This window comes from Protobothrops mucrosquamatus, unplaced genomic scaffold, assembly GCF_001527695.2.
Source record: "Protobothrops mucrosquamatus isolate PMUCROS unplaced genomic scaffold, P.Mucros_1.0 scaffold449, whole genome shotgun sequence".
In the NCBI taxonomy this organism is placed as follows: Eukaryota; Metazoa; Chordata; class Lepidosauria; order Squamata; family Viperidae; genus Protobothrops; species Protobothrops mucrosquamatus.
Window position 1 is genome coordinate 216,763 of NW_015386772.1, and position 12,352 is coordinate 229,114.

Sequence of the window (12,352 nt, forward strand, 5' to 3'; positions counted from 1 at the left end):
AGAATACTTTTTTATGAATTCTGCTGTTCAGTTCACTCAAATCAGTATTATATATCCAGTTGACAAATGTCAGTCATATTATGCCTATAATCTGCAATAGTTTTCAAATCACTTAGTGTAAAGGACATAAGTTTAAACTTCAGTTGTGTTGGATAAGTGTGCAAATTTAGAAAATTAATTGCATAAAATGATACAGTTGTCCTTTTGATATACTTTTATTCATTTACCTAATATATGATGTTTGAGAAATTGAAAGTATTTATTTTAGTAAAGTATTCTGCAGTGTAGACTTTTGTTACTATATAAGAGAATAGAATAAAAGAGTAAATACTGTTTTATTTTACTTTTTATACCAAGTGAATAATGATAAGAATATAATTCAGCTTTCTTTATGAATGTATTGTTTTTTTCCTAAATGCCATATCAAGTTATCCTTGAATCTCACCTAGTATTTTTCTAAAATGTCTTTTCTAGCCAGAGATACTGCATCTGCAATCCAGGGGTTGTAAGGCAGTTCAGAAATCCTGATACCATCTTCATTCTAGCTTTTGCAATCATATTATTAAACACAGATATGTATAGTCCAAATGTAAAACCAGAACGTAAAATGAAGCTTGAAGATTTTGTCAAAAATCTAAGAGGTAGGTATAACATGGAGATTTATCATTGACAGTGGAGGTTCGTTCTCCGAGTTTGTGGGTTGGTTTAATTATAATAATAAAGTTTTGAGAGTTAGCCATTCTACCTCAGAGGCTTTGGAGGAACTAGTCCACCTGCTTTTGTTTTTCTCTCAGCAGGCTAAGGAACAGTATTGATAGATTTCATCATTTCAAATTCTGCACTATACTTGGGTTCCTTCTAGGTCTAAACCCAAGATAGTAATAATTGTATATCCAATGATTTGCAAATGGTTTGATTTTTCTTTTGACATTATAAGTGGCTTGGGAATCTATGTGAGGAACAAAGTGTACCTATTAGTGTGTCTCTGTGTATATGTATGCATGTAGATACAGGTATATATTCATAAATAAATAAGTTCTTCTGTTTGGACTACAAAGGCAGACTTTAAAAATACTTGTCTTTAATTAAATCAGGAAGTGACAATGAATAGCATGTGGATACCAGTTTGCCTATGGATATCTCTCTTGATATTATCCAGATTCATTAATATAGCTGATTTATTTTTTATTTTTTATTTAATAATTGTTATGAAATTTTACTAATAGTAATTGCTACTTGTACTAGTCAATAGTAATCATAAAAGTAATAATAAAATACTATATAAACTAAACTAAAAAAAAATAAAAAAAATAAAAAGTAGAAGGTTCAAGAAAAGAGAGAAAAAGGAAGAAAGAAAAATATAAGGAAAAACAGAGCAGTATTTAAAGAAGTGATTTCCAATCTTCATGAGCAGAAATAAAAGTAATTCTTTATCCCCTCCCCTATAAGTACAGTAACCAATACTACCATTAAACTATACAGTTGCAAATGGGTGTTCAACAGTAGTAGTCATCAAGTATCGTTTATTTAGTATTTTTGTATTCCATAAACTATACTTCTAATTATAATTATCCCTATGAAAGAAATACATATTAAATGAAGTAATCAGATTACCAAGAATTATATTTATTATTTATTTTATGAAGTCTCTCAGTCATGATGGCTCTGTGCCAAATAGATCTAGATAGGACTTTGTTAATATCATAGAATATATGGTATTATCATTGAAATAGCCGGAGGAATAGAGAAGTTTAAGGGCCTCTTTTTTGGTCTAAACTTTTTTAAAATCATATTAATGGAAATTAGCACTTTTATTTCAACATTCCAGTATTTTATACTGATGTGACAGTATTCTGGAAATAACAGAATAGAAACAGGCTTGAGGGCTGCAGAGTAGTGCTGTCTGAGCTTGGTCATTTTCTTACAGATGTTTCATTACCAAACTAGCTAATATCATAAACAACATATACATACCATTCAAAAGAAACAATCAAAAAGCCAAACATCTTCTCACCAGCAATCAACACCCTAGTGAGCAGATATTAACAGAGATTAACATTAAACCAACAATCAAGAAGTAAATAATACTCCAATCAAGGAACTACCAACTCAGTCACACAAGCTGAGTTGGTTGTTGATAGTTTACTCAGTTGGCTGAGTAAACAGCAGCCCAATCAAGGAACCACCAAGACTGACAAGGAAGGCCACTTGTATATATAAAATGAGAGCAAACCCCATTTTATACTAGCACCGATGTTCATTATCTCATGAAACATCTGCAAGAAAATAACCAAGCTCAGAGAGCACTAAGTTCAACCCTGATTTATAAATATTGTCTTCTATCATACTTATTTCTGTTTTATATCATTTCTGGGACTTGGGCAAATATTAATAAATAAGAACTACTTTTAAAAGGAGTCAATTGAGAGGGAACTGTTGTCTACATCGTTTCTTCAGGTTTTTGCAAAGGCTGAGATTACTAAACAAGATGCATCTTTAGTCTTAAATAGAAGGGTTTTTATGTTCTTACAAACAGTCAATAATTGTGTGTGAATGGAAGACCTAATTTGCCTATTTCTGCTTAACAATAGAAGTATTGCCATATCGATGAGCCTTATGCCTGTTTTTTTATTGCAAAATGGCTGTTTGTAGTATGGTATAGAGCAGAGATAGGCAACCTCGGCTCTTTTATGACTCATGGACTTCAACTCCCAGAATTCCTGAGTCAGCTCTGCTGACTCAGGAATTCTGGGAGTTGAAGTCCATGAGTCATAAAAGAGCCGAGGTTGCCTACCCCTGGTATAGAGAAATCTAGACTTTAATTGGCATAATGGTTATATTAGCAGCCAGGACCTGCTTTGGGGTTGATATTCCAGACAAATTTATTTATTTATTAAATTTCTATGCCTCCCATCTCCCCTATAAGGTGACTGGTAGTATCCAAATCAGATATATCTTTGGTTTGGGGTTCTATGAAGAATAATATAATGAAAGTGCGAAGATGGTACGTGTATTAATCAGCAGTGATTATAATCACTTTTCCAGGTGTAGATGATGGTGAAGATATTCCACGAGAGATGCTCATTGGGATTTATGAGAGAATCCGAAAACGGGAACTCAAGACCAATGAGGATCATGTGTCACAGGTCCAAAAGGTTGAAAAACTCATAGTAGGAAAAAAGCCGGTAAGCTTCTCTTATGGATAATATTATGCATAAAGTTAGACTGGATTGTCTCAGAATGTTGCCAGAATATTGCAGGATAATGAAAGTCTTCTAAAAAATCATACTATGATTATAATCAGAAAGACTAAAAATGGAAGAAAATTGAATAACTTTGTACTGGTAGTGTATTAGAGCTAGTGCTTGACGTAACAGCCACAACTGAGCCCAGAATTTCTGTTGCTAAGTGATACATATGTTAAGTGAATTTTTCCCCATTTTACGAACCTTTCTTGACACGGTTGTTAAGTAAATCCCTGCATTTGTTAAGTTAGTCACATGATTGTTAAGTGAATCTGGCTTCCCCATTGATTTTGCTTGTCAAATAGTGATTTGTTTGTTTCAGCAAACCATAGTTAACATCAACTAGCCTTTGTCTCATTTCTGAAGATGTTGTGGCATGTTGCAGTTATTCTAAAATATTACGTTGTTCCATTTCCTGTACATGGGAACAAGGAGAAAGATTAGAGAGGAATTGCTGAGGGAAGCATAGAGTGAGGGTCCTGGTTTGTCTTTGAAAACCTGGCAAAATGAAAGAAATGGTTCTTTTTCATTACATTCATTGAGATCCAAAATGCAGCACCAATGTAAAAGGTATGTCCCTGGTCCTAGAAAAATGGTTTAGCGTGTCTTCAGGGAATTTCTGGATGGTATAGCTGGTGCTTCTGTTGAAATTTTTTGGAATTAATTATATCAAGAAAGATAAAGAATACAAATGTACATGTTTGAAATGGTTATCACTTAATTGCCCATGAAGCTTAAATAATTATACCGGTTGGCATCAAGGAAGTGAGCTTTCAGATTAAAAGAATAACAGAATTGAAAGGGGCCTTGTAGGCTTTCTAGTCTAACTCCCAGCTGAAGCAGGGAACCCTGTACAATTTCAGACAAATGGTTGTACAATCTCTTCTTTAAAACCTTCAGTCTTGGACCATTCACAACTTTTGGAGGCAAGTTGTTCCACTGATTAATTCTTCTGTCAGGAAATTTTTCCTTAGTTTTAAGTTGTTTCTCTCTTTGATTAGTTTCCATCCATTGCTTCTTGTCGTGCTTTGGAGAATAAGTTGACGGGTGGTGGGATTCAAATAATTTAACAACCGGTTCTCTGCAGGGGGAGGTGGGGGCCGCTGCCATGAGGTAGGTAGGGGAGGGGGAGCTGCACCATGCACCTCGCAACCACTTAGCTTGCCAAAGGGTCCTCACAGCCAGGCCTACCATGCCCTGACATCCATCGCGCCTCGCCTGTTCAGTAATGACTTCTCCCACTTTCTCCCCCTTCCTCTTCCTAGAACAGTCCTTTGCTCCCATTGCTTCTTTTTCAGTTCCGGAGTTTTGTCCGGAGCCTGTGCAGAGGGTCTTTGGAAATGAAGCCCCACAGTGATCGGGTAGGGTAGGAACCATTCCCTTCGCTTTTGCACCGGCTCTGAAATGGGCTCGAAGGACTCCAATCTGGCTTTGCAGCAAGCAAGAGGATTGGAAGCATGTGAATGCATGCTAGTCTGCATCTCAAAAAACTGAGTTTTTTTCCTCCATGCTGGATTTTCGCTACCATACTGTTTAACTTTCTTTAAAGTTTACTTGATGCAGAATATACAAACTTTAAAGAAAGTTAAATAGTGAAGGGATGGTTCCCACCCCACCCAATTGTTGCAGGACTTCATTTTCAAAGACCCTCTGCAAAGGCTCCAGACAAACCAAGATCTGGGACTGAAAAAGTAGCAATGGGAACGAAGGGCTGTTCAAAGGAGGAGGAAGAAGGAGAAAGTGGGAGAAGCCCAAGAGAGACCTCCTCAGTCACCCTGCAAGCACCAACTGAAGCTGAAGCCCTGTTCTATGCCCAAGAGAGACCTCCTCCATCACCCTGCAAGTGGAGGTGGGGGGGAAAGGCAGGTGATCCAGATATGCCGCATGACGGCAGCAAGCAGAGGAAGAGAGGAAGCCTTCCCCTGCCTTCCTCTGCTTGCTACCACCATGCAACACATCCAGATCACCTGTCTTTCCCCCCTCCTCCACCTCCATTTGCAGAGTGATGGAGGAGGTCTCTCTTGGGCATAGAAAAGGGCATCAGCTTCAGTCAGTGCTTTGGAGAACCTCCTCCATCACCCTGAGGAGCGTGAGAGTGGCAAGACTTGAATGGCTGAAGGGAGGAGCCAAGTGAGAAAACCTCAGCATCATATTGAAAAAAAAGCTGGAAAAACCAGAGATGGGAAGGCCAGGAGTGGAGACTCAGATTTATCATAACTGGGTCGCCGAACTCAACAAAAAATTAGGTATCAGTTCTGCCAAACCAGTGCAAAATGGCTGAATCCACCCACTAGTTGACTCCCTCTTCTTTGTGGCAATATTGGAACATTGCTATCATGTCACCTCTCGTCCTTTTCATTAAACCAGACATACCCAATTCCTACAACCATTTTTCACTTGTTTTAGCCTTTAGTCCCCTAATCATCTTTGTTGCTCTTCTCTGCACTCTTTCTAGAAACATCCTGCATGCAAATACATGCTACATATTTTGCTTTAAGAGTATATAATTGGTCTTCTGCAATAACAGCTCTGAGTTGGAGGCTTTCTCAATTATCTGTTTAAGTTTTCTTTTTGAACTTCCATTCTGTTCCACTGTAGAATACCGTAGTTTTAGCTCCTCTACATATAGGAAACAAAAGCAATAAAAATTCATTCCACTTCATTAAATAGACTTTATCTGAGCAACCAAAAGATACTAATAACAAGAAATTTGTCTTGTGTTTTTGGAACAGAAGGAAGCTGTAAGGAAATGGCCATGTTTGTCTATCTTTGGTCTATTTCAGATGAGCAACAAGCTCATCATCACGTATTAGGATACCATTTTTTTCAAGCTAAGGTGATTCTGGCAAGATACTATTGCCATAAAAACTAAAAATGTCATTTCAAAAGCAAAACAAATAAAAACACTGCAAATAATACAAGTTTTATAATTCAGGTTTTCAATTATTTCATGTTTCTAACAATCTCTACAATCAATGTTACAGAGACGTTTATTTTATATACATTTAATCATAGTAAGACTGAAATATTTGCTTGATAAGTACAATATTGTGTTTTTCTGAAGTTTAATTATATTTTCTGTGTCTTTTTACCATAGATTGGATCTTTACATCATGGGCTTGGTTGTGTAAGTGTTTGCTTTCATATTTATATATTCAGTACAGGTAGTCCTCGAGTTACAAATGTAATGGAACCTGCCCATTCCATTCCTAACTCGAGAATTCATGGGAGTAAATCTCGTACCTCGAATGAGATCACTCCCTGCTCATTAAGACACACATGAGGTATGTCAGGGTGGGGAAGGCCATGGGGGCCTAGTGATGGAACAGGCCCCCAAGGCCTCCCTGACTCACTAAGATACCTCATGCTTCCCCTTCTCTTCCTGCCACGACGGACTTACTTACCTTGCAAAATCTGTCTCCTTTCTGCCGCGGTTTCTTTCTCTTTGAGGGAGAGGAGAGTCAGCTTGGAAATGCTTTTCGTGCCGACAGTGGAAGCTCCTGGGTGCCATAATATCGTGTGTGATTGCCAGTGGGGTGCTTCAGAAATGGAGTGTTCTTTTCCGTTTCTATAGCCCTCCCATTGGCAGTCACATGGACTTTCCAATCTCTCTCAGATCTCCTTTGGATAAAAAGTATTTTAGCGGCAGCAGCTTGAGTTTCTTTGCTCTGTCCAAGAAAGAAGTGGAAGTGCAGAGCAGGGTTGCTCTCAATAAGGCCGGCGCACGTGAGCAAGCAGCATACCTGCATCTTCTTGAAAGCAATCCTGCTCTGCGTCTCCGCTTTCTTCTTTTTGGACGGAGCGGAGAAACCCAAGTGGCTGCTGCCGTTTGAGTGGAGAGAACAAGTAGAAGAGTGATCAGGATTTGTGCCACCGGCCCATCAGGCAAGGAGTACGTTGTGCGGGGTGGGTAGCTGGTTGGGGACGGAGATCGTGGCCACTCAGATGGCTGTTTCCACCCGCAGCTTGGACCCAGGTGCAAGGGGACTCGCCCTACGATGCCTCCCCACTCAGTTTAAGGCTTTGTTCCTGCCCTCAAACTAATGCCGGCACACGCAAGCGAGCAGTGCACCTGGGCCATGGATGGCATTTCTTCCTGCACCCAGCCGACTCCAATTCCATGCTTTGCCCCATAGGCATGCAAACAAAGCAAACACTTCCCCCCCCCCAGAATGGAAGCTTCCAGGGGCCATGATCTCTTTTGCAGAGAATTTGTGTTTGAACTCGCATAATATTACGGCACCCAGGAGCTTCCGTTGTCGGTGTGAAAAGCATTTTTAAGCTGACTCTCCCTCAAAGGGAAAAAAAACCGCACCAGAGAGGACACAAATTTTGCAAGGTAAGTGAGTCCAGCGCGGCAGGAAGGGAAGGGAAATCAGTTGTGGGGAGAAGGGGGGGAATAGGGTGCATGTTGCAGAGCCTCTGCAGTCATTCGTAAGGGCGAACGACTGCCATGGTGCTGCAATATTCATAATTTTGGGACTTTCTCGTAAACACTAGGGGGCGCTGATCATGTAAAATTGAACAAGCGTTAAGTGAATACTCATAATTCAGGGATTACCTGTATTTATATATTCAGTAAGCAGATCTCACCATAGTTTTAGAAATGGATCCTTTCTAAAATTACAGTACTCTAGTTAGTATATAGAAAAAACTGAATCACTAATCTAAACATATTTCTATTTGCAAACGGAATTGATAAGTGTTTTCCATGTAGGATTCAGTTCAAGAAAGGGAAAAATAAATTGGAAGTATTATTTGCAAGGAGCAGCCTTATAAATTCAGGGAAATCGGTTATAATATGTTGCATTCCTGTTTCTGATTTATAGGTTCTGTCTCTCCCACATCGGCGGCTTGTTTGTTACTGTAGGCTCTTTGAAGTTCCAGATCCAAATAAACCTCAGAAGCTTGGATTACATCAGCGAGAAATATTTTTATTTAATGATCTCCTTGTGGTATGTGCCACATAATTTATACTATTTTATATTAAGGGAGAACCATTATTAAGCAGGAAAGCTTTCCATAGCCCTATTGCGTAAGGTACAAAAGTACAACTAAATTGGATCTGAGAGTTCCAGTCTGTAATCTAACTTACCAGAGCTTGCATACATTAAGTCCTTAATTTATAAAAAAAAACCTCTGAAATCTTCCCAATTTGCTGGAGTCAATCCTTCTTCTCTAAAGTAATTGCTTGTCAATACATTTTACCTATTAAAAGCAATATGCATATTAGTGTTGAGTTAACCTTGTCCTCACAGACTTACCATGATGCACATTTATCAATGGTACAAGAGCATTAATCTCCCACAAAAAGGAATGAATTGAGTGTTCTGGGTTTAATGAATTATATTTTGCTTTCCTATGAGAGAAAATAGTGTACCTTGGTAGATATCAGGATTCTCAAACATTTCATTCTTTTATTAAAGCTTTACTACCATTTAAAACAGTGTTAGAAGTACAAGGGTAATAGAAGCCTAGAATTTTTTGCCATTTAAAAATGGCCCAATTCTATGCATTCTTAGTAGTATTATAGCTGTTGTTATTGCTCAAGGCTTGCCTAACCAGCTGTATTATAGGAAGAATACCTTTTCCAACTCTTTCTTTGATTATATAAATTTGGCATTGAGGCAGAATTAATATTTCTAATGCTTGTTGTGGTTCACTACGCAAATGTGATCTATATTATTTAAGAACATAAAGCTATGTATTACAAAGTAAATCTAGAATACTCATATTTTAGTTAGATAATATGTTTCTTTATTTTTATTTATTGTCTGTTAATATTTTTAGGTCACTAAAATTTTTCAAAAGAAGAAGAATTCAGTCACATATAGTTTTCGACAGTCCTTTACCCTCTACGGAATGCAAGTTCTCCTTTTTGAGAATCAGTGTAAGTCTCTCTATCTGATTTGAGAATTCATTGTAAATCATTTTTAAGAATGAATGCATCTTTTAGTTACATTTTTCTAATTCCCAAGATATATAGCAACATCTTTATCTCACTATAGAAAGAAATTGCTTGGCTGCTCTGGCTTCCAAAATTAACATTTGGAATTTATACAGTAGTCCATAATATATTTTCCAGATGGTAAATCACAACATAGTTAGAAACAATACATACACTATAGGCTATGCTTAAATGGCATTTAAACTTAAAATATTTTAATACAGGATTTTAATACATAAAGTTAAAAATATTACAACTTTCCTTAATCCAGAACAATTCTGGAACTGATTTGTAGATCAGCCATTGGCAGTTTCATAAGAATATGAAAGTTAACAGAGAAGCGTTGTTGAACAAACTAAGTTTGTTAAGAGCTTTGGATTATACTTAATGCCTTTGAATATATTAGTTTTGGATATCACCACTGCACAGATATTACTTATATCATGTTTCTCTGAAAGTAAGACTTACCCCGAAAATAAGCCCTAGCTTGATTTTTGGGTGTGGGCCTAATATAAGCCCTAACCCCCCCCCAAATAAGCCCTAGTTTTGGGGCGAGGTGCACACCTAAAAAGGTAGAGCAGGGGTGGGGGGTGGAGCTGCCCCATGCACCCCGCACCCACTTACCAGGTCTCCCATGAATCAACACCTGCCTCTCCTCGCCAGCCTGCATTTTACAGTCAGAGACCTTTCTGGAAGGCCTCTGCAGCCGAGAACCGAGCTATGGATTCAATCTGTAGCTCTGTTCTTGGCTGCAGAGGCCTTTCCAGAAGGCCTCTGACAGTGAAATGCAGGCCAGAGCTCTATTCTCAGCTCCAGAATGAAGCTGCTCCTTCGGCCGCATAAGCAGTGGCAGGGCTGTTGGTCCCACCACTGCAAGGTGAGTGGAAAAGACACTCCCTGAAAATAAGACGTGGTGCCTCTTTTGGAGGCGAAAAAAGAAGACGGTCTTATTTTCGGGAAACACAGTAGTCCCATCCGCATGTGCCCCAAGTGCAGGATATACTTCTGCTGATTTTCCAAAAGACTTTCTAAGTTAAGGGTTTTTTTTCCTAAAGATTCTGAAAATATGAACATTACTGAAAGCATTGCTGTAAGAGGAATTAAGACACACTCAAACATTTGCTAAAATTATGATCTCCAGTAGCTGTATGCTGAATACCTAATGTGAGAAATGGTGATTTACAAGGGCAATTCAGGAATAAACCTTTGTTTGATTATCAATGACAGACACTCGCAGATACAGAATTTTTATTATACACATTAGAAAACTACAACCTAATACATCCCCACACTGGAAATCAGCATGTCCCAGCGCTTGTTATGGATGACTCGTCTGAGTTTTCATAACATTTCACAGTAGACTTCTGAATTGATGGTCGAACCACGTTCCGTGAACTTCACTAGCAGTATTCCGTTGGCATCTTCACATTTGGCGGGATTTTCTATGGCACCACTTCCGGTGTGGTGTTGGTTCACAATAATGCTCGCCCCCACACACTGCTAGATGCACCCAAGAACTTTTGAAGCAATTATGTTGGAATGTTTTTGATCACACACACCCCATAGCCCAGATTTCACACTGAGCGACTACTACTAAGGAATTTCAAACTTTGTAAGACATTATGACAAGTGCCTCAATTTGAATGGTGATTATGTAGAAAAGTAATGTAATGTTGTATTTTTTTAATGTGTATAATAAATGTTCTGAATCTGTGAGTGTCCGTCATTGATAACCAAATGGAGGTTTATTTCCAAATTGCCCTCGTAGTTTGTTAGAAATGTATAGTACAGTGTGGGAAAATCTCTGAAGCTCTTCTTTAGAAGAAATAGGGAAAAAGTGTGTTTATGCAGTAATAGAAATCCTTTATTGAAATATTTTTTATACATGGAGCTGTGGAAATAATGAAATGGAATTAATACAAATGGGGTATTTTTTGTTTATGTTTTTTTGCTACCTCTTAGATTATCCAAATGGCATACGACTGACATCAGCTGTTCCGGGAGCAGATATCAAAGTTTTAATAAATTTCAATGCTCCAAATCCCCAGGACAGAAAGAAATTTACAGATGATCTGAGGGAATCTGTTGCAGAAGTACAAGAAATGGAAAAACACAGAATAGAGTGTAAGTACCAAGGTAGATACAATAGAGTACCTATAATTAATTATATATTTCGTGAAACACTTATTTCAAGTGCTTTGCACAGCTCTAATAGAAACACATATATAAATACATCCAAACATAACATTTACATATATTTATATAAAGCTCTACATTGCGTAAAGCTTGAATATTTGCAAAACCACTTATCTAGAGTTGTGCATCCCTATCCAGAAATTTATTTTTGGATTAGTATGCTTAGACTCTAGCTGTTAAAAAATATCATTTTGTATGATCTAGAAGGCCTGGCTTCTGTGTTGTGCAGCTGCTGTAAGAAACAACCTTCTTTCTGAGGCTGAAGAACCCCAACCCTGGGGGCCTTAAAGAAAGCCTTGAAGGCTCGGCTGTTTCAATAGGTTCCAAGTCTTTATGTCTGCCAGCCATTGACTTTGAGTTGTGAAAGGTCCTTGGTGTTCTCTAATTGTTTCATTGCCCCAACTAGGTAACATCATCAATAAACATCAGTAAACGTCTGAGAGCTCAGAGAGCATCAAGGACCCCTCATTTCAACCCTGAGCTACAAATATTCTTCTTTATTGGTACTTTGAGTTGTTGTTGTTTTGTAAATAGTTATAGTAGTACCTCCACAGGTATGCCTGTTTCAAGTGGAAATGACATTTTTAGCACACAGAATATTCCCCTACATTGAACTGAATGGGGCTTTCTCTCACCATACAGAAATCCTGTCGTGTATAACATAATTGATGGATTGCAGTGCAATATTTATCCAAGTTTTAAAATAGTTTAATTTTCTTTTTCAGTTGTATTTATTTATTAGATTTATATTGCCTTCCTTTCAAGAAGAAATGGTAATGTATTTAGTACACTACTCTTCCCCAATTTCTCCCCAGGTGTAGATTGTGCTGAGAAAGAGTGATGGGACCAAAGCAGCTCCAGTGCAATACATAAGTTGATTAGTTAAAAAGTAAAAGTTGAAAAGTTAAAAAGTTGATTAGTTACATTTAGGCAAGAAAACCAAATGCCCAGGTACAGTATAGGT

The 12,352-nt window shown here is 38.0% G+C and overlaps 1 protein-coding gene across 1 annotated transcript in view; it reads left to right on the forward strand.

Moving 5' to 3' along the window:
- The window catches only part of IQSEC1 (IQ motif and Sec7 domain 1), a 45,322-nt gene that overhangs the window by 21,740 nt on the left and 11,230 nt on the right, over window positions 1-12,352 (forward strand). The window contains exons 5-10 of the mRNA XM_015816421.1: window positions 475-641; window positions 3,046-3,185; window positions 6,343-6,372; window positions 8,075-8,200; window positions 9,036-9,135; window positions 11,155-11,316. Coding sequence (XP_015671907.1) covers window positions 475-641; window positions 3,046-3,185; window positions 6,343-6,372; window positions 8,075-8,200; window positions 9,036-9,135; window positions 11,155-11,316 — 725 coding nt within the window. The remainder of the gene's footprint in view (window positions 1-474; window positions 642-3,045; window positions 3,186-6,342; window positions 6,373-8,074; window positions 8,201-9,035; window positions 9,136-11,154; window positions 11,317-12,352) is intronic.